The sequence below is a fragment of the Salvia hispanica genome, chromosome 3 (assembly GCF_023119035.1).
Source record: "Salvia hispanica cultivar TCC Black 2014 chromosome 3, UniMelb_Shisp_WGS_1.0, whole genome shotgun sequence".
NCBI classification, from domain to species: Eukaryota; Viridiplantae; Streptophyta; class Magnoliopsida; order Lamiales; family Lamiaceae; genus Salvia; species Salvia hispanica.
In genome coordinates this window covers 14,865,710-14,888,334 of record NC_062967.1, presented here as the reverse complement: position 1 = coordinate 14,888,334, position 22,625 = coordinate 14,865,710, and the positions used below count along the sequence as shown (strand labels likewise).

The 22,625-nt window shown below is 33.9% G+C and overlaps 3 protein-coding genes across 7 annotated transcripts; 2 read left to right on the top strand and 1 right to left on the bottom strand.

Annotated features, from left to right (window-relative positions):
• The first annotated feature begins 3,657 nt into the window (after positions 1 to 3,657).
• LOC125209974 (lysine-rich arabinogalactan protein 18-like) lies at positions 3,658 to 5,259 on the top strand. Its single transcript, XM_048109552.1, has 2 exons — positions 3,658 to 4,261; positions 4,900 to 5,259. The coding sequence occupies exons 1-2, from the start codon at positions 3,728 to 3,730 to the stop codon at positions 4,981 to 4,983; spliced, it is 618 nt and encodes a 205-aa protein (XP_047965509.1). The 5' UTR covers positions 3,658 to 3,727; the 3' UTR covers positions 4,984 to 5,259.
• A 3,929-nt stretch (positions 5,260 to 9,188) lies between these two features.
• LOC125215560 (pentatricopeptide repeat-containing protein At4g20090) lies at positions 9,189 to 14,231 on the top strand. Of its 5 annotated transcripts, XM_048117009.1 has the most exons (7): positions 9,189 to 9,414; positions 9,631 to 9,791; positions 10,995 to 12,401; positions 12,807 to 12,925; positions 13,347 to 13,523; positions 13,597 to 13,674; positions 13,763 to 14,231. In XM_048117009.1, the coding sequence occupies exons 1-4, from the start codon at positions 9,219 to 9,221 to the stop codon at positions 12,903 to 12,905; spliced, it is 1,863 nt and encodes a 620-aa protein (XP_047972966.1). In that variant the 5' UTR covers positions 9,189 to 9,218; the 3' UTR covers positions 12,906 to 12,925; positions 13,347 to 13,523; positions 13,597 to 13,674; positions 13,763 to 14,231. The 5 variants fall into 5 exon arrangements, with proteins under 5 accessions (XP_047972966.1, XP_047972965.1, XP_047972963.1 ...); XM_048117008.1 differs by having other exon boundaries at positions 10,995 to 12,925; positions 13,794 to 14,231; XM_048117006.1 differs by having other exon boundaries at positions 10,995 to 12,925.
• A 351-nt stretch (positions 14,232 to 14,582) lies between these two features.
• On the bottom strand, positions 14,583 to 15,659 carry LOC125209363 (probable xyloglucan 6-xylosyltransferase 3). The gene has a single exon (XM_048108963.1). The coding sequence runs from the start codon at positions 15,657 to 15,659 to the stop codon at positions 14,583 to 14,585; it is 1,077 nt and encodes a 358-aa protein (XP_047964920.1).
• Between the last annotated feature and the right edge of the window lie 6,966 nt (positions 15,660 to 22,625).

Sequence of the window (22,625 nt, the reverse complement as noted above, 5' to 3'; positions counted from 1 at the left end):
CTTTTGTGGCCAACGGCAACCGGCATGATATGGGCTACTACTTGGCGGATGGGATATACCCTCGGTGGCCGGTCTTTGTGAAGACGATCCGACAAACAAGTGATGAAAAGAAGGCCTACTTTGCGCAACGACAGGAGTCGGCGCGCAAGGACGTAAATTTAATTCCGTATTTTAATCGTAATTTTAATTAGTAAATGTAGTATATTTTGAATTGTTTTTATTGCGGCTGGCCTATGGCTGGCCTAAATCTGATGTGGCAGGTGGTTTTTTTAGTGTTGCTTGACGTGGCAGGGGAGAGAATGGCTGGTCTATGGCTGGCCTAAGCACCATTGCGGATGCTCTAATGTGTTGTTTAACTACTCTAAATTAGAAAGTTCCTAGTACTTTTTAGAGACATAGGAATAAATAAATAGTTTATACTTTTCATGGATAAGGGAGTCCAATTTTAATTGTTGTTTCTCGTTATATGTTTTCGACATTTTAATATCATGAAAATTTTAATATTGAGTTCTTAAATCTATGTTATTTTGGTATTTTATTTTATTTAATACTATAAAAATAAAATTAAAGAAAATGATTGTGAAATAACTTAGAGTGAATTTTTAAAAGAGAATTTAAAGCTTTATTGTAATGCTGGGTCAGCGTGGGGATGGGGAAACTGTGTTTGTGTATAGCACAGCAAAGCCTTAATCATCGCCGCGCGATGGACCCACCACTCATACAATTCCAGCTGTAACGTATATATACTCCAGCAAATATCAATTGCAAACAGAGCAGATTACTCTAGCTGTGTCTAGGGACAGACGATTCCTTTATTAGGAATTTTTCTATTTTTAGGCAATAATATTACTGCATTTCTCAATTTCATTTGCTTTTAATTTTTTATACATATGTCATTTAAAACGGTTCATATTTCATTGTTAGAAATGAGTTTTTACTACCACATCCGTCGTAAAAATAGGAGTGAACTACATAAATCATATTTGATTTTTCACTTTTATACATAAATGATATCCGGTCTTTATTTTATACTCCCTTCGTTTATGAAAATTCATCCCGATTTGACCGGGCACGGATTTTAAGAAATGTAATAGAAAGTGAGTTGAAAAAGTTAGTAGATTGTGGGTCATATTTTTATATATTAATTTTATAATAAAATGTGAGTAGGAATGAGTTAGTGGAATACGGGCCTACCAAAAATAGTAAAAGTGAAAGGGACAAATTTTGGGAGACGGACGAAAATGGAAAAATGAGACAAATTTTGGTGGACGAAGGGAGTATCATTTTTAGTACCCAGTGACAAAAATAAACCTAGATACCAAATATGTGATTTTTTTATAGAGGATATTTTTGAAAATTTCCATTAAATAGTACTAAATATGTGATTATTTTTTATCCTTTTCTCTTTTTCTTCTTTAGTTTCTTCTTCTTTCTTTTTTCTTCATCTTCCTTTCTTTTATCTTTTTTCTCCTTAGTTTATGTTTCTTCTTCCTTCTTTTTTCTTCTTTCTTTTTAGTGATTTATACATACATCTAATTGCATTCATAATATAAATAAAAAATAAAATATCTAATTAAATTATTTATTTAAAGTAATTAAATCAATCGAATATTTTTTATTAAATTATTTTATAGTTTTTTTGAAACACCTAACTAAAAATATTCAACTTTTAATATCATTAAGAATACAATTCACAGTGTTAAATTTTTATTAAGGCTATATTGTTTCGTTACTAATTTAATGTAAAATAATGATAATAATTATTACATAATATTATGTGATTCATAATATATATGATTATATTACAATTATTTATTAATTACTATCAGTTTTTAGTAATAATAATCTATAGTGACTAGTTACTAATTTAATGTAAAATAATAATAATAATAATAATAATAATAATAATTATTATTATTATTATTATTACATAATATTATGTGATTCATAATTTATATAATTATATTACAATTATTTATTAATTATTATCAATTTTTAGTATTATAACAATAATAATTAAATATAATTATAACTATAATGATATTTAGGAATATAAATATAATATTGAACGATATAAAAAATGAATATTAATATTAATATTAATTAATAATAATAATATAAAGAATTAGGAGAATGAGAGAAGATATTATAATATCACTTTTGGTACTAATATTATGTTTGCCCAAAATATCCTCTGTAACATAAATGGGAAAATATATCATCAGGTACCAAAAATGTGATTTATAGGTACAAAAACGATATAAAATAAAGATCAGGTACCATTTACGTGCGAAAGTGAAAGATCAGGTACCATTTATGTAATTCACTCTAAAAATAAAAGTATCTGCGATTGTACGAGTTTTACATCTAATTGATATCCCTCCGTCGTCAAAGTTTGTCTCATTCTACCATTTTCATTCATTTTATAAAATTTGTCCCATTTAGATTCTTACCAAAAATAGACATTATATACACCCTAAATCTTCTCAAGATGAGATCTTTATTCCAATATCTTTGTTTTATATAAAGTCAAACAATTTCTTAAAACTCGCGGCGAATAAAATAAGGACAAATTTGGGCGACGGAGGGAAAAATATATAAAGAAATAGAAGTATCCGCAATAGTATGAGATTTATATCTAATTGATAATATACGGAAGAGATAGAAAAAAAAGTTACTACTAGAATATATTAATAGAAAAATAGGCCCATCTGATTAGAGAAAGAAATAGAAGAGTACCATAAGATAGATCAAAACAGATAAAGTCTTTTTTTATAGGATGAAATGAGTATAATTTAACGTGTTAATCATAGAGAATTAAATAAAAATTCAACTTTTTGAATAAGAAAGTAATATTTAAAATCGATTAATATGAGTCGGTGGCAACTGTTGTATAGCATTGTAGATTAAAAAGAATACAAATTTGATGGTTGATAAATTGTTTCTATTTATTTTTTCGTCTTTGCTAGTGCTAAGTATAGGAAACTTTAATGAAGTCACTGCCTCAAATTACGGAGATTTTTAAAGTTGGAATTGCTTAGAATGAAATGTGTGGATTATTTTGAAAAAATAGGTCGTCTTTCAGATTAGCTGTGCTGCTATTACAGTTAATTGTTTAGATGGAATTTTTAGTTTTATTAATTGTTATTCAAAGAAATTATAGCTACAATTCTATATTTTTATTGCAATTTTACTTTTTATGTACATTAGTTGATCGTTTTTATTGAATAGATTTTATTAAACTTGATTTTTGGTCACTAATTGATTGTTAATTTTTAAAGATCACGTTATGATGAACTTATATTTTAAAGGAGTAGTAGTATTTTTTTGGTTTAATTAAATATCAAAGTATTTCGATTAGTATAATTCAGTTTCCTATTAATTGTTCCGATAGCTAAGAGTTAGAGATCATACCTCTATATTTTAGAGTAAGTTTAAAAAAAGTAGTACTCCTAGTTGGTCAAAAAAGATAAAAATTATGGAGTAGGAGTATATGAAGCAATTAGAAAAACGCGGAAAAGAGCCGTTGGTGAGATGGCGGGTCCGGACCTAATCACATGCTAATCAGGCAACTCCACTCTGTTTAATGTCTTTAATCTTCCACTCTCTTTCCTTTCCCACATTTCTCCTTTATTTATACATTACAGTTTACACTCTCACTCACTCACTCTCAAGTCTCACCTCTTCTGCTCTTCCCACTCCAAATTCTCTCTCCCCAAACCCAGCCATGGACAGAGGAACCGCAATTCTACTCGCATTCATCTGCCTCGTCGCCAGCGTCGGCGGCATTTCCCCCTCCTCCGCCCCCGCCGCCTCCCCCACGGCCGCCAAGGTCTCCACCCCTCCCTCCGCCTCCCCCGTCGCCACTCCCCCTTCCAAGCCCACAACCCCCGCCCCCGTCGCCACTCCCCCAGTCTCCGCCCCACCAACCTCAACTCCCCCAGCCTCACCTCCCGTCGCCGCCGCCGCCCCGCCGCCGCAAGTCAGCTCACCACCATCTCCAGCTCCCGTGAGCTCGCCGCCGGCAGCCACTCCCCCTGCCAAATCGCCGCCGTCCCCCGCGCCGGTCGCCGCTTCCTCGCCGCCAACTGAAGCTCCGGTCGAGGCTCCGGTTGAGGCGCCAGCGCCTAGCAAGAAGAAAAGCAAGAAGCACGCCGCCCCTGCTCCGGCTCCTGAGCTTGCTGGACCTCCAGCGCCGCCGGTCGGAGCTCCCGGACCTTCCGATGCCTTCGCCCCTGGCCCTGCTTCAGTTGGTGATTTGGTACGTTTCAGATCTGGAAATTATCTGCTCTTTTTTCTGCATTTAAGCTTAAACTATAAATCTGGAGCTCTAATTAACCAACTAAATCACAAGATTTATATGCTAATTAATTGTAATTAAAGTAATCACTCTCTGGATTTTTCAGATCTGTGTTAGAAGCTACATTTGGAAACACTAAATTTGTTTTATTATGACTCGTGCTTAAAATGTCGGTGCATTGTAGCGTCATTACCAATTGATTGTGTGTCTTAGTGGTCCCAAATCGAATTAGGTTTTTGCCTTTATAAGTTAGATTTGGAAACACTAGATTTGCTCTTTCAGATTAAACTTGCTCTTTGTCACATAATGATAAACAGTAGTATTAAAATAGAAGCGAATATTGGCTAAGATTACAAATAATAAGGTGTTCGGATCTGAGTTTCACCATGATTGGTAACTAAGTGATGTCAAATAACTAGAAAAGTTAGATCTTGACTAGTTTTATATATTTAGATCTTGTCGGTGTAGTATATAGTTAGAAAAATGATGTTCCAAATCTAAGATCCATGATTAAAATAGGAGAAGAATAGTAGGTTGTGTGAATTAAAAATTATAAAGACATATTTATTGAGAAATTAATGGTGGTTTACTTATTGCAGAGTGGGGTGGAGAAATTGATGAGCGTGAAGAAGGTGTTGGCAAGTTTTGCAATGGCCTCCGTGGTTGGGTGGATGTTGTTCTAGAAACTTCATTCTTTTTTTGTTTATTTGCTATTTTTATTTATATCGACAGGGCCCATCCACGTGCACATTATGAGCACCATAATTTAGCATATTTATATGTGAATTATATATGTCAGACATGATGGGGCTGTATTGGATTCTTTGTGCTTGGGTAGAGATTTGAGAGCGAGAGACAGGCTTTTGTTCATTTGTATTGTTCATTGCTTTACTTCTGTCATGTGCTACTACTTTATTAAGGCTCATTAATTTTATTGATTACTTATTATTTATGAGTAATACTACTACTCCACAATGGTTCTTTTTGTTTTTCGATTTCATAATATACAGTACATCTTTAGTCGGTGACTTATTTTGTCGATGGTAAATTGGGAAATTTTGATAGTAACAAGTTGCCGATGAATTTAATTACTACATCATGATTTGTTATATAAATGAAACATTATGAAACGGTACCAATTAATTGAAAATTTTGTATTGTATTGTACCATTAGTTGTGTTCAAGCTCAAACATGTATTGTACCAATTGAAAATTTTGGAGAAAGTATAAAGTTTTGGCTATACAAAATAAATGAAGACAAGTTCTATAATGAAGAATTGACGATGGTATATCCAGCTATTGTTTGTACTAAGCGGCAAGTCTTCACTAAGTTCTCAACTGTAAATTAATGTCATTAATTACTCCTACCAAGAGAAGTTAATTGCACAATAAGTTCAGATTCAGTTCTCACATTATTAATTAGGCTACACCTACACAACACTACACTACACCAATATAGCCGTTTTACATTTAACTAATAACAAAAATGATTAATATTCCTAGTTTCCACGTGGAGGAAGGAAAAAAAATACTATAAATCAGCACAGAATAATTAAATAGAGAATTCGTTTGATTGTAAAAACATGACTTGATTTCCATTCCTAGCAAATGCAGTAGATGTTTGTCTAATGATACCATTTATTGCCTAGGGGCAATAACGCTTTAATTTTACTGATGTATCAGCCTACCTATATCCAAGGTCCTTTTTGATATAAATGAAATGAAATATGATTTTTATTTTCATTCTATTAATTCGCTTGATATAAATGAATGAGGGATGTAATTGAATTAAAAATACACAGATACGTTCATATCAAGGACTTCAGTTATGCATGAGTTGATCTAATAATAGTGCAATAATTAACGTGTGAGGCCATTAAAGTAGTAGTAATATTTATTTACCTATATAAAATAAGTCTAAGTAATCTTGCGTAAGAATAAAGTTTTTCTAGCTTTATTAAAAAAGATAAGATGGAATAATGCAGGTAAAGATGAGAAACTATCGTACTAGTACACGACATTTAGTATATGAGTGTACAATGTTTTGTAAAAAAATAATCTCCATCCCTTTTTTTATAATTGAGCCGGAACTTTTCGGTATGAAATTTAAGAATTGTTATTTAGTGTGTTAAGTAGATAGATAACAAATTATAAAAGAGACAAAATAGAGAGAATAGAGTAGAAAGTTAACAAAGTATAGAGAATAGAGTAAGTGAGACTGTGAGGGTAAAGTTTTAATTAGGGGTCCTACTATGTATGGAAATGACTCAATTATAAGAGAACTTACCAAAATAATAAAAAAAAATGACTCAATTATGAATTATGGGACAACGGAGGGAATATTTGCCTAGGGGTAGGTAGGTACGGTATACCTTACCGAAACCACCATACCGTATACCTTACCGTAAATACGGTATGCGAAAAAGTTATACCTTTACCTTACCAAAGTTTTCGGTATACCAGACTTCGGTATACCTTATTTTCGGTATGATGACTTTCCATACCAATATCGTACCTCATTTTCGGTATACCGTACCGAAGTTCGATATACCCTACTTTTGCGGTATACCTGACTTTCAACATCAATTAAAATATAAAATTAGAGTTTTTAGAATATTATTTATATTATATAATTTTGAAAATAAATTAAATATAATTTATTCATAATTATATTTATATTTCACAATAGATTTTATAATTTAAAAATATATAAAATATATTTTATATATAATTGTGTTTATATTTTTGTGGTATATACCTTAGTTTACGGTATATACCTTAATTTACTGTATATACCGAATTTCGGTATGCAACGGTATATTGCGGTATTTGAAAATTCATACCGTTACCTTACCTGAATCTTTCGGTAAGGTATCATACCGTACCGAAAGTCTTACCGAAAGTCATGGTATACCGAAAATTCGATATTTTCGGTATTTTTTCGGTACGATAAGACCAGTATTTCGGAATTTCGGTATTTTTCCCCAGCCCTATATTTGCCTTATAAAATTTTCAACTTTGACCAAAATTCTAATTTTATAACCAATTAAGATTTTGGCGCTAATATGAGTTTTATGACTTACGTAAATGATAATATTAGATGTCAATTAAAATGACATCTTATTGTAAGCACCGAAATGACTTTGTATTATACTAAATTCAATAAATTCATTTTTGTACTACCTTTCATCTTGTTTCTCAATTTTCCGTTTCTTCATTTCTAAATTCCATTTCATTCTTTCTTAATAATCCCTCCGTTCCGTAATAGTAGAGTCATTTCATTTTTTGCATTCGTTTTGGAAAAATAATTAAAAATAGTTAAAATAAAGAAAAAGTAAAATAAGTGAGAAGAGTCTTATCTACATAATTCTCTCTCTTACTTAACTCTTTCTCTATTTTAGTTATTTATAATTATTTTTCAAAACAAGTGCAGAAAATGAAAAGACTCTGCTACTGTGGAACGGGGGAATAATAAACTATAATTCAACAGAATATAATCATTTAATTTCCTACTCCAACACAACGGCCTTTTGTCGCCTAAAATGTGACACCATTTTAGTTTATGTACGATAGTGCTACGTGAACAAGTCATTATGCTATGTTAACGCCAAAATCTTGATTAATTGCAAAATCAAAACAATTCAATAAATTGATTAAATTAAAAAAAAATAATACAATTGGTTGCAAATCAGAACATATTCAATAATTTAGAGATAGATTTTAAGGGAAGTGATCAATTGCTAACTCATCATTTAATTGCTAACTACAACTAATTTAAGGTCATAGAATTTTAGAAACGTGTGGTCTATAATTTGCCACGTGTAATTTTCGTTTTTATTAATAAAATAAAAAAAGATAAAAAAAACCCCTCCAAATTAGGGTTTTAGATGAAAATGTCAATACAGTGTTTCGAAAATATCAACACAATGCTTTGAGAATGTCAACACAATGTTTTAAGAATGTTAAACCATTGCTTATATTGACATTCTACATGTATTATATTGACATATTTTATATAGTATGTTGACATTTCTGGCTGCATTTAAAAATTAAAAATTTTCAATTTTTTTTTTCAAATTTTGACGTCGGAACATATGCATGTAGGATATCGTTGGAATCCTTATGAAATTATCTTTAATTTAATACTCCCTCCGTCCCGCTTAAGATGACACGCTTTCCTTTTTAGTTTGTCCCAACTAAGATGACACATTTCCTTTTTTGGTAACTTTCTCTCTCCAATTAATACAACCCAACCACTTTTTCTCACTCCTATTACAGTATCCATCTATCTTCATCTCTCTACTTTAATACCTACACTCACCTTCTCTCTCTCCAATTAAACACTTTAACCAATAACTCCTAAAATCCCGTGCCGGCTAAGCAATGTGTCATCTTAGCCGGGACGGAGGGATATATGTTATATGAATTTAAAGTTTTGAGATTTCTTTTAAAAGTTAGTTATAATTAAATATATAGTTAATTGACATTAATACCCATATTGATATTTTTTGAAATTAATCCTATGACCCTATTGACGTTTTTCGTTGATCGTATTGACATTTAGAGACTAATGATCTAAGCCCTTAATTTGAAAATTTAATAACTATTATTTAATTGTAGTTAGCAATTAAGTCATGAGCTAGCAATATACCACTCTCCTAAATTTTAAACTGATATTTAAAACCACAATTTGACGGAAATTTAAAATTTTATAGGGCGAATTATACTCTTAAAATTAATCTTAAATAATTGTGTTAAAATTTAAATAAGCCTCAGCCCAAATAATACTATTTCTCGGCCCAATGTTGATGCGAACGGCCCACAAACAATTTCCAAACAAATGGGGTCTTTCTCTTTCACCACAGCCCACACTGTGTGTGTGTGGTGAAGCTTAATTGGGAGCAGGCAGAGAGCTTCCATGGCGTCTTCGTTTCAATTGGTTCACTCCACCACATCATTGAAGAATTCTATTTTTTTCCGCCGCAGTAGAGTCCTAGCTTTTCCTCTCGACCTATCGCCTTTCTCCACCTCCTCCGCCATTTTTTCTTCCAGTATACTACAGGCGCATAAAAAGTCGAGGCAACCCGCTGCCGGCGTGAAAGTTTGTAGAGACGGTAAGCTTCAGACCTTCCATTTTATTGTTCACACGCACACGCAATTTCAGCTTCAATTTCAGAATATTTGCAATGACTGACTAGCTAGGATGTTATTGATTATTGGTAACAGAGTATTCAGATTATTCTACGGAATCCTACCAGCTATACGATCTAGCGATTTCAGCATTGTTATGCTATTATTCTGTGGTGATGATTCGACTTATAAATGTGCAGAAATTGTGAAGGATAATCCGACGAGCAATGTTCCTGATTCCATTTTCTCAAAGCTTGGATTCGATAGGAGGAATAATGCAATATTCAGCTATTTTGATACCAACTACGCCAAAAAATTTGCAAAGTTCGAAAATTTATGTCCTATAGTCTCTGTGAAAGCGGTAGGTTGATTTCCTGATTACAGATTTCAAGTTTATATCTCTGTTTTAACTACCATGTCTTCACACATCCACTCTGATTTTTCCACTGAATCCCATCATGTTATTTCTTGCTTTCGTTGTTGGATGCTAATTGATGATAATCCTGTGCTTTACATATTAACCTCTATAGAAAGGTCGAGCTTAATGCTCTTAGCAAAGCGTCCTTGGTTTGACAAGGAATTGTTTTTAGGTGCTTCCCATAAGATTAAGATCAACTAAAAAATTATGCCTAATTTCTGATGCTCAGTTGTGACAAAAATAGCCTACAAAACATAAATTTCCTGGTGCATTACTTATTTACTATGAGGGTTAAAAAAACAACTAGGCTTAAACTTCATGCAACTTGTAATTGTTGGGAAAATATCATCAGTTGTCACATACAGAATCAAGATGATTAGCCTATCTGTTGTAGTCAAACTTGGTTGACTGATTTGATGGGATACTGGAGCCAAATTGTCATGTTTGGAAAATTAAATTCACCTAATTGGGATTTAGAAACGATTCAAATCTTTTTGTTAGTTTGAACCTTAGCTATCTGGCTTTACCTCCAGGGCTTAACTAGCAACTTAGTATAGAAAGTAAAAGTAATTCTCTACATCAAGAAATTAGCTTGGGTTTCTGTTTCTCATCTTGAATCCTACGGATATTGTCGTAATCTTGTTTGCAGGATAAACATCTAACATTTTTTTTATCCTTGTACTTCTCCAATCTTATTTCTCTATTGATGAATCTGTAAATTTATATCGTGAAAATGAAAATATCTGGAAACAATAGTATATCTCTGTGTTAGCTAATTTTAGATATATACAGATTAGCTGCAGAGATAATCTCATAGTATATGTCTTTTTACAACTTGTACTTCTCAAATCTCATAGTATATGTCATTTTAGGTCATCCTTCTTAAAATAACCTAAAAACTAAACTAAAAATGACCTCCGTGGCATTTAAAAATGACCTCCATGAATTGGTTTTGTGTTCTGCTATATGATTGAGTTAAGCATATATATATATATATATATATATATATATATATATATTTGTTTTCTAAAAACTTAATGAAATCCTCCCCATCCTCGCTAATTCAAAGTGGAACTTGACCCCCTTTCTCTTCTTTAACTTGAAGGTTGAAAAACCAAAATCTAATTGATATATGTGTGTGATCAGTACCAGGTGGAAATAGTCGGAATGCCTGTCGGAAAGTTGTCTACATGTAAGCTCTTACGTCGATTCCTAACCCATCGCTTATTCTCTGTGGCTAGCTCCTTGAATGAACCAATTGCTGACTCAATATTCAGTGACACACACAAGTCGGGGTCCTACACGCGGGGCGACTCCACCTTTTACTCCCTTATTCAACACCATGCCCACTCTGGTGATTTCAAGGCCTTGGAGCTTATCTTTCAACGGATGAAGCGTGAAAACAGAGCCTTTTCTGAGAAGATTTTCATCCTAGTCTTCAAGGCTTATGGCAAAGCATGTCTCCATCGTAAAGCTGTTGAATTGTTCAATAGCATGGAGGATAAATACAGCTGCTTGCCAACTGTTAAGTCCTTTAATTCTCTTCTTAATGTCATTATTCAGCAGGGATTGTATCGTGATGCTCTGGAGTTCTATCACTATGTTCTTAACGATAAAAAGCATATTTCTCCCAATGGTTTAACGTTTAATTTAGTCATCAAGTCGCTGTGTCGATTGGGATTAGTTGGTAGGGCTGTAGATATGTTTAGGGAGATGCCTGCTTTCCATTGTAAGCCTGATACATATACTTACTGCACTCTCATGGATGGTTTGTGTAAAGAGGATAGGATTGATGATGCTGTGGCTTTGTTGGATGAGATGCAAATAGAAGGGTGTGACCCAACTCCACCTACATTCAATGTGTTAATCAATGGGCTTTGCAAGAAGGGGGATCTGGCCCGGGCAGCTAAGCTAGTTGATAATATGTTCCTCAAAGGCTGTGTTCCGAATGAAGTTACTTACAACACGCTCATACATGGGTTGTGTCTCAGAGGAAAGCTAGACAAGGCAGTCAGTCTTTTGAGCAGAATGTTGTCAAATAAGCTCAAGCCAAACGACATCACTTATGGAACCATAATAAATGGACTAGTAAAGAAGGGACCAGCTACTGATGCTTTGAACATGTTACTGGGAATGGAGGAAAGAGGCTATGCACCAAATGAGTATGCTTATTCTGCTATTATTAGTGGGTTGTTCAGAGAGGGGAAATCAGATGAGGCACTAAAACTGTGGGCCAAGATGTTAGAGAAGGGATGCAAACCAAATACAGTTGTGTATAGTGTTGTTATAGATGGTCTGTGCCAAGACGGAAAGCCCCATGAAGCTGAAGAGTATTTTTCCCAAATGATTGATGCGGGTTGCTTGCCAAATGCACACACATACAGCTCCCTGATGAAGGGCTTCTTTCAGGTCGGAGACTGTGATAAGGCAGTTCTTCTATGGAAAGATATGGTTGAGAAGGATTACATGGATAATGAGGTTTGTTACAGTGTGCTTATTCATGGTTTCTGCAAGAATGGGAAGTTGGAAAATGCTCTGGTGATATGGAAGCAGGTGCTGGCTAAAGGACTTACACCCGATGTTGTGGCTTATAGTTCCATGATTCATGGTCTATGCAATGTTGGCTTAGTAGAACAGGGTTTGAGCTTATTTAATGAGATGCTATACAAAGCATCTGACTCCAAACCTGATGTAATCACCTACAATATAATCATCCATGCCTTGTGCAAACAGGGCAGTATTACCCATGCCATGGATATACTTAATCGCATGTTAAGTGAAGGCTGTGATCCTGATTCAGTTACCTGCAAATTTTTCCTGACAGCTTTTAGGGAAAAGCTTGATCCACCTCTAGATGGTGGAGAGTTCCTAGATGAGCTAGTTCTAAGGCTACAAAAATGTGATAGAATAATTGGAGCTTCTAATATTGTTCAAGTGATGCTTCAAAATTTTCTCCAGCCAAAGGCCTCCACTTGGGACAAGGTAATTCGAGGGATCTGTAAACCAAAGAGAACTGAAGCAGCCATCAACAAATGTTGGGGGGACTTATTCTTCTGATTCAGCCAAACCAACTTTTGGTATGATTTCATACTTCTTTAATATCGTCCGGACATGGTATTTAGCTTCGTTTCGTAAGCTTCTGGAAATCTGATTATTTCCTCCTGGTCTTTGCGCTGCTCGAAAACTGTGTTACTGCTTTCTGTTTGATGTTTAGTTCTCAAATCTTCGTCTTGGACCACTGCAACACCTTCTTACTAAAACTGTAGTTTCTCTTGTTGAGTAAAAAATTACTACTCCTATATTTTCAGTATTTATTTAATAATTAAGGTCATGTCTTATAAATTAGAAGCATCGTAAGTAAAATACATAGGTCATGTTTGGTAGGGTAGATAACTCATCTGGGGATGAAATTCTATGAACAAGTTCATTTATGAACCATGATCCTCAAGGTTATTTAGAATTTATTTAAGGTCAGTGAAGTGACCACAGTGTAGACAGGTTCGGAAGGCCTATCTGCATTGAGAGATTTGGACTGGAAGTGCTCTTGAAGGTCACCACACTCAAACGCTACGTCAAGCACCAAACATAGAAGTATGAAAGACAATCAAAATCAAGTCTGCCGCTGCAAACAAACACATGAAAAGGAGCATTGCCATTCTGGATGCATAAGCTATGGTAATCACTCTCTTATCTTATCTTATCCTATCCAATAAACTCACCAATTAATTTTGTTTGATCACATTTTCAGAACTTCGAGAGTTTCACTAGCCCGGGACAGTAGGTTCTTCTGCAGCTGTACAAGATTTTCTACGACAACTATCCTGAGGTATTGTTTGTGTGTCTTCATATAGACCTCACAACCTGTGGAGGATTTGACAAAGAGTTTATATGCTCTTTTTGTGGAAATATTGCAGGCATTATCTGTCATGGTGATTGTGAATGCAGGGCATGCCTTTAACTTGCTATGGAACGCGTTGTCAAGTGTTTCCTCGACCCTCACACAGTGTCCAAGATTCAGGCATGTTGCCAACTGCTGCATCAGCCGCTTGCACCTCTCTCTAACTTCTAAGTGAAAAGGGCGTTTTTGACGCAGCAAGTACCAGAGCAGATTGCTCAAATTGGTTGGTCAAAGTTATGTGTAGCTATCTATGTATGCATGATTGTGTTGTTTTGATGATTTTGATGCGCATTTTTGGAGTTTGTTCTAGCTGGCTGCCCGATATTCTTGGGGGTAGCTGTTGCTGTAGGAGTGAAGGATAGTGTCAAGAGGTCCATAGAGAAACACATATGGGGCTGAAGGAATGTTTGTACTATGTACTTATTTTTAATGGTGTATGATCAAATACTAACTAATTTATAGTAATAACTAATAACTAACATCAATTTTGTATGTTAAAAATATCAACACAAGGACATAAATTTATCAATATTCTTGTGTTGATAAACTTATGTCTTTGTGTTGATATTTAAAATTTACATGTTGTATTGATATAATTATGTCTTTGTGTTAATTTTAATACACAGAATTGAAAGTTATTTGTTATTACTGTAAATTAGTTAGCACACTAACGCAACCCTATTTTTAATCGAGACCAAATATTGAGGAAAGTTTTCATATTTTAAGTGGATTTACACTCACATGGCTTAATTTCTAATGCAGTGGAGTGGATGCGATAATTATATGATTAAACTTGTTAAAAAAATACTATTGTTTATATACACCAACTCATATAATTAATCTGATGTATCAAAGTGATCTAGATTCACCAAAGGAGCAAGAGTTTCATTCCTGATCCTCTTAACATTAGGGGAAACCAAGCTCCTATGCCTAAAACCATAGAAGCTGAGAACTTGATTATCCGCAAAGTTGAAAGCTCTATCCATACTCTTCAAACACCTCTCCACTGGATAGTTCCCATAGCCACCACAGGGCTTGCAACCCACAAAATGCGTCACAAACGGCCACCTCTCGTCTCCCAATCCCGGGTGGTACTTGTCCATCATCTCCTCGTACCGGTCCACCAACTCGACCCAATACCCGTGCAAGTAAAAGGCGTTCTCCACAAACACCTTGCTCATCCACTTGTCCTTTTGTGTGATAAGCAAGTATATTAAAGCGGACTGATCATCCGCTTCAAAGGCCGGCCGATCCTTGAGATAGGCCGTCAAGACCTTTCCAGCCTCCTCGCGCGTTGGACCCTTGGGCCCCATGGGCGCCCAAGCATCCAACAAATCCAACGACCACTGGCAGTTTCGCAACAGGAAAATGCCGGTGTTGAGGGCAAGCCATGACTTGTTCTCGAACAACATATCGGGAAATCCATGGATGATCAGGTTGTAACCCTTGTACTTGGACATTGGAATCTCAAACACCATGTCTGTGAACATGGCATCACTGTCCATCCACCAAATCCACTCCACCTCCGGATGCGACAGCATGAGGCGGCGGAGCAGAGGCAACTTGGCCCAAAAACCAGCCATTTCCTTATCTAAATGAGCCATGTTGTAAAGGATCTGAATCCCATGAATCCTACAATAATCCATCTTGTTTTTCAGAGCCTTCAACAGGTAGTGATCACCAACTGCATTCTCACAAGGATCCGGCTGCGACCCACTCACAAGCAGAACCCTAGGTTTTCCATTAACATAGCTCGGATTTTTCCCCACAAACTGCTCCTGCTCTATCTCGGATCGGATCCATGCCAGCCCGAGTGTGCCAAGGAGCACCAGAATGGTGACCAATACACTCATCTTAATGTTGTTGAACGTCTTGCGGATGCGCGTCCATATGCTCCCCTTCTGAGCCCTCATCCCTAAAAGATTGGATTATTGAAGGTTATAGAAAGATGGAACAAGTGAACATGCATACTAATACTATTGTTTTCTTAATCCTACATGGATATATCATCTCATAATTAGTTTTACATGTGATTTTGCTGGACCGAAAATTCCATATGCTCTCACGTTTGGTGCATTACTGTCCAAATCTCACATTTTATTTGACACGGGGATGCACGCATACACCGGTTTAAAATGAACTGAATTATTGCCATTCAATAATTCTATGTAACATGTAAAATATAGAAATAATAGTATTGGTTTAGAATAAATCAGTAGTTGGGAACATTTGTTAGAAATTGAATAATTGAGGACGACGTGCTTCATATGTTGAAATAAGTACTAACATAAAAGCATGTAGTATTTGTTTTTAAAAAGTTAAAAGATCAAGTGATTGGTAGAGATTGATTTTAAGATTAAGTTGTTTAATTTCCTTTTTGTTCTTTAGAAAAATAATTTTAATTTTATTAAAAACAGTTAAGATAGTTAAAAGATATAAACAATATGTCGTCATTTCACCGTCGTTACCACCACCTCCGACACCAAATTAAAACCTTAATTAGTTTTGTAAATACAAAATAAAAGCAAAAGTTCACATAGTTCTTTAATTTAAAACCTTAGTTTTGTAAATACAAAATAAAAGCAAAAGTTCACATAGTTCTTCAAGCCAAAGACCTTGACCCACGGTTCGAGCAGTCGAAGATGCATCATTTTATTATAGAAATCGATGAATTCATGGCTTTTGAGGCTACCGCAAATGGGGTAAAGCAGTGGTTGATTGTGTGAGTTTATAGTGGCGCTGAACTTTTTAGTATAAAAAATAAATAACGATAATCATTAAATACTTTAAAAGAATTCTTAAACCGTAAGAGAAAGGATGTCAAAAGCAGTATTTATGGATCGAACCTACTAGAAGGCGATTTGGATGAAAAGCTTCTAAAACGAAACTAAAAACGAATAAAAACGTTGAGGATAAAAAATTAACAGAGGTCTACACTTCTATCCCTATATGTTCTTTGTTGTAAATTTCGGGGTACAAAAAGTATGCAAAAACAAATACTCCCTCTGTCAGAAGGTAGTTGAGACGTTTCTTTTTTACACTCATTTTGTGAAAATGATAATAAATAGTTAAAATGGAAAGAGATTAGAATAAGAGAGAGAATAATGTACACAAGCTGACTCTTGTCTATAATATTTTTGTAGTTGAGTCCCAGAGGAAGAGGTGTTCTGTTGAGCAACCTCAAAGTTTTTGGTGTTGAAGGAGCATAAGCCAAAGTTATACAAATTGAAGAAAGCTCTATATGGCCTTAAACAAGCTCAAAATAGAGAATAAAGAGTAATTTGCACAATTAATTTGGTCATTCGTGCATGTATTCAAAGAGGTACATGACTATTCTTTGAGTACTGCATTAATTGATCAAACATAATTGTGCTTTTTCAACAATTGTACATTAACCTTAAGGATCAGCATATTTAGAATTTACATTAAAATATATTTTGATGTGGCTGTGATGATCTGGTTTTTGGGTTCTTCTTTAGTGTAGCTTTAGTTAATTAATAAATATCAACGTTGATCGCAGGGATGTTAATTAAAGCTTAGTATTTCCCATTTTATAATGATACCCACGATCAACATAGAGCAAGATTTCGTCAAACTTCATTTTTATATGGTGTGCACCTAACTGGTAATCCAATTTAAGAAATAAGAATAGCTCTACATTGAGGTTATGAGGCTAACAATATATACTTGTAGCTGTCAATATAATTCCATGCAATAAATATAAATCATCAATCTGATTTTATTTGTTATGAGGCTAACAATATATACTAGTAGCTGTCAATATTCCATTCAATAAATATAAATTATCAATTTGACTTTTTTTTGTTAAAATAGTGGTTTTTTTTAGATCACTACTCTCTCTCTCTCTCTCTACATGTTTGTGTTAAAATGACAACTCCTCTTAAAATGACAACGTGACAACGCTTATACAGTAATATTATAAATGCTACACAACAATATTACAAACACTACACAGCAATCTATAGATTGCTGTATAGTGGTCGGATATTGCTGTTCAAGAAAAATTGCTTGTACAAAGACCAGCATATTGCTGCCCGTCTTTTTCCGAGAATTTTTTTGCCACGTGGCAACTTATTATTCGTCCACGTGTACAAATGATTGGCTAGAAATGGTGGTATGGTGTTATTTTAAGGGGTGGTGGCACCCTAACATGCTCGGATTGTGATCAATTGAGATTTTTTTATGCTAATTGAGAAATGAGATGCAATATAGCCATTCATTTTTATTAAATGAGTGGTCCAGATTTTTCCACATGGAAAATATCTTTAGATTAATTAATTATGAAAGGGCATAATGGTAATATCATGATAAATTTTATTCAATAAATATTTTTTTTAAATTTTTAAATTTTTTTTAAATTTTTTTTAAATTTTTTAAATTTTTATTTTTCAACTAAATATACAATTCATGTCAACTACACACATATAATGTCAACTATGTGTACAATCCATGTCAACCACACACACAATTCATATCAACTACACACATATAATGTCAACTATGTGTACAATCCATGTCAACTACATGTACAATTCATGTTAACTACATAATATAATGTCAACTACATGTACAATTCATGTCAAATACTCACTCCGTCCCACATTTGCAGTAACATTTAGGACTCGTTTGATAAAAAAGATGGTATATGAGAAGATATGTAAAATAAGATAAGAAATACGGGCTTCATGTTAAGATATGCAAAGATATGATTTTTTTCCGTTGTTGTTTGATAGAAAAGAAATTATCTAAATTCGTATTGTATATTAAATAACATGGCTTAACTTGACAAATTGGTGGGATACATAAACAAGGTTAATGTTATAATTTTGGTAAGATTAGATAGGGCCCTGGTCTTATATTAGGCTTTGAGTTAAGCTTAAGTATGGTATCAAACAATTAAAAATGTCCATATATAATTCTCTATCTTGGTATTACTAACTTATCAAACATGCCCTTAGTTATGGCACGAGTTTTAAGGAATTGGTGGAGTGTGTAATTAATGAAGTGAGAGGTGAAGTGTGTAATAAATGAAATGAGATGGTGGAGTGAGATGATGGAGTGTGTAATAAGTGAAGTGAGATGATGGAGTGTGTAATAAATGAAGTGAGTTGGTTGAAGGTGGGTCCCTCTTTGACTTTTTGGTTTTTTTATTTTTGTTTTGATTTATTATAATATAGATAATGGTATTTGGGTGTAATTTTAGTGAATAATGGGGTAAAATTTTATGTCCAAATATGGTAAATTCTAAATGTTACTCTAAATATGAGACGGACTTTTATGGCAAAATGTTACTACAAATTTGGGACGGAGGGAGTAGTATTTATTGAATAAAGTTGTTGACATTTGATGTGTAGTTGACATGAATTGTATATGTAGTTGAAAAAAAAAATTTAAAAAAATAAAAAATAATAAAAAAACGAAAAACAAAATTAAAAAAAATTAAAAAAAATTAATTTTTATTTTAAAAAAATAAATAAAAAATAAATAAAATTACAATTATGCCCCTCTGTTGACATAAACTACATGACTGTTGACATTTCACAAATATTCTGGATATATATATAGGGGAGCATTAGGGTCCAAGTGACCCTTTAGTGTTAAGTTCAAATGTATTTCCAGACTTAGGATTAACTTGATGGACGGATTAGATGTAAAGTATATATCATACCCGAGTTACATTATTTAGGAGTTGTGGTTACATTATGGGGGTAAAATTAGTACATCTTATTCAGGATTCGGTTTTTAAACGGAAGGAGCAAAATATCCGCTATTTCTCTCGATTTCTCTCTCTCATTTACCCCAAATCGACGAAAACCTAGTTTCCCACTTTTGCTCTCTGTATTCAATCCTAGTTTGTGGCGATTCCTTATCAAATGAAGACGAAGACCTCAATCCATCGCGAAAAAGTGGAAGATGAAGCTTATATCAACAATCGACGACCGAAATTGTGGTGTAGACGTGTATTTGTTCAAAATTACGCCGAGTATCGTAGGCTAGAAACTTTCAGGTCGGGCCTCCATTTTTCAAATGATTTAAGGTAATTTAGACATGTTATTCTCTCAATCATCTCCTATATATGTTAGTTACTCAAATGCCCGATTAGAATTGTCCAATTTTATGTTTACATTACCGAGACAATCCCTAGAATTTTTGTGAAAAGAATCAATTTTTAAGGTAAAGATTCGTTTGTTGTCGGTAAGCATACTTCATTTCTCTTGTTCGTATTTAATTACTGAGCAAGGTTATGTATATTATTGATGTTCATTGTTTGTAGTTGTCTATTAGTAGTTGTCGTTACATCATTCAAGGTTGTTGTATACATTATTGCTTAGTCAGCATACATTAGTCATCATGTTTGTACTACATTATTGTGAATTGTCGTGTACATTATTTGTGCTATAATTTACATTATTTACCCCAGTGTGATAAATTAAAACAAATCCATTATGTAGTAATGTATGCTCTCTACGGCAATAATGTAAACGACATAAGTCTTTATGTTGGTGTGTAGATACATTATTCATCTGGTGATGTAACATTATTCATTTTCAGCATGTCTTTATTTTAACGCATATATGACGTACATTGTTCAGTATGCGATTATAATCTCACTTTTATTATGAACTTTTGAATAGGGTCGAAGAGGACAAGAGTAGATTATGAAGATGAATTTGATGATTACTTTGAGGAGATGGATGTAGAGGATGTATGGGATGGAGGTCGTCGAAAGAGAGATGATGTGCTCTCTTTTAGGAGGACATGAACAGTACTGTAGCAAGATTTTGTACTACGTTTAGTATTGCAAATGTATATATATTATTTTCTATGTTGACATTATTCGTGGAACATGTTACATTATTTAATAGATTATGTTACATTATAACATATTCATCATGTATTAAAGTTTGTTATCTTATAATAATGTAAACCTACGTTATCAATAATGTAGTCGTTACAGCTTTGATGTATGGATTGCTAAATTAAATAAAGTAAATAGTATATCTCAAAAATTAAAATTTTCTATGCTTTCAATTTCAGCGGTTTACGTGTTATTTAATTATAATATGCTATAACAATTTTATTGTAGAAAGATGTGGTTTAGATTAAGATTTATTCTTGTTTTATGAATAATGTAACATGTTAAGTTTTTTGTTGGCGTTATTTGCATGCCCTTTGTTTCATTATTTACTACTTAGTGATATATTTTCCAATAGGCAACTCAGAATAATGTATAGCATGTTTGTTAACATTGTTGTCATGCGTATGAGCTTTGGAATGCAAAGTGTTTGTGATATACGTTACATTATTAAACTCAATCACAACATTACAACAACTTAAATACACTAATATATGCTGCTAAAAGCAATAATACATGATGCGTCTTCATGTTGTTGTTATATACATTATTCAGTTGGTGCTGCAACATTATGCGCTTTCAGCATAATTATATTTAATACAATTGTGAAATATATTATTACCCTGAAGAAACATTTTGCACACTCTCTCTCTTCCATTAAAATTATCTCATGCTCCATCTCTTTCTCCCACAATTTTACTTATTTTTCCTCCTATAAAAATGATAAACATCTAGCTTGCATCGACCTCATCAATAATAATTTCTACACGTATAAGCTCATTTCTATTAGCCAAATTTCACTCGAAAGAAACAATTTTGCCGTCGACTTCTTCTTCTTTGGGGCGGGCCGGTGCGACGGAGGGGGCAACCATGGTGGATTTCTGTCGGAGGCAAAGGGAAATTGGCCGGCGGAGGGCACGATCGACTTCTTCTTCTTTGGGGTGGGCAGGCAAGACGGAGGGGGCAACCATGGTGGATTTTTGTCGGAGGCAAAGGGAAATCGGCCGGCGGAGGGCGCGACCGCCCCCTCCTCCACTGCTTGAGACATTGAAAGATGGCGCAGAGTTCTTACTTTGGTTGTTTGATTTTGTTTCATTTACGGAAGGGAGACTTAATCTTGCTAAAAAAAAGAAGCGTGAATCATGGAAACTTACTAACTGCATAATATATCATATGTCAACCTTACCCTTTTATCATTATTATAATTATTAAAAGAAAAGATAAAATGGAGCCATATAAACTGTCCGATCCATAAATTGAAGGGATGAGATTGACTTGGATATTATATATATATATATATATATATATATACAAACCCCCTATTATACAAACTATACAAACTTTAATCTCATCCACTAAATATAATTAATCAACGATTTTAATATATGTTCCATATAAATGTCAACGTGTTATGTAAAATTGGTCAACAAAGGTTAATTTAGAGATAAAAAATATAATCTGAAATCACTAAATCCGTTTAGATTTAGGAATCCCGATAAGTTCGTCTATTCATTTATCACGTCTCCCTCTCTCTTCTTTTCCTCCCAATTCAACTTTTTGTCTCTCCTCGTCGCCGTGAAGCTTATCATCTGCGGCTGCATCATGAGTTCTCACCGACAACGAGGGCAAGTTTCGGCGCCGTCAATTGAAAGTGAGATTTTGTTGCTGACATTTTGATATTAATGGTTTATTTTATGTTGCTGACACTATGAATTGCTGACATTTTGGGTAGTAAAGGTTGATTTCTTTTGCTGCTGACATTATGAATTGTGTATGAGCTTCTACTGACATTACCAAGCAAGGAACCCTGTTATGAATTGTTTTTTTTTCCCCTTATGTTTGTGAATTAGTATAGCACACGACCTTATTTAGTTGGTAGCGACACCTTTGGTATTGGTTTCAATTTAAGTGTTAATGATACATTCCTACTGAGAGTGCATAATTCGTTTTATGGACATTGCTTACTGACTTGGCCTAGTGACATTGCTTATTGAGAAATCCA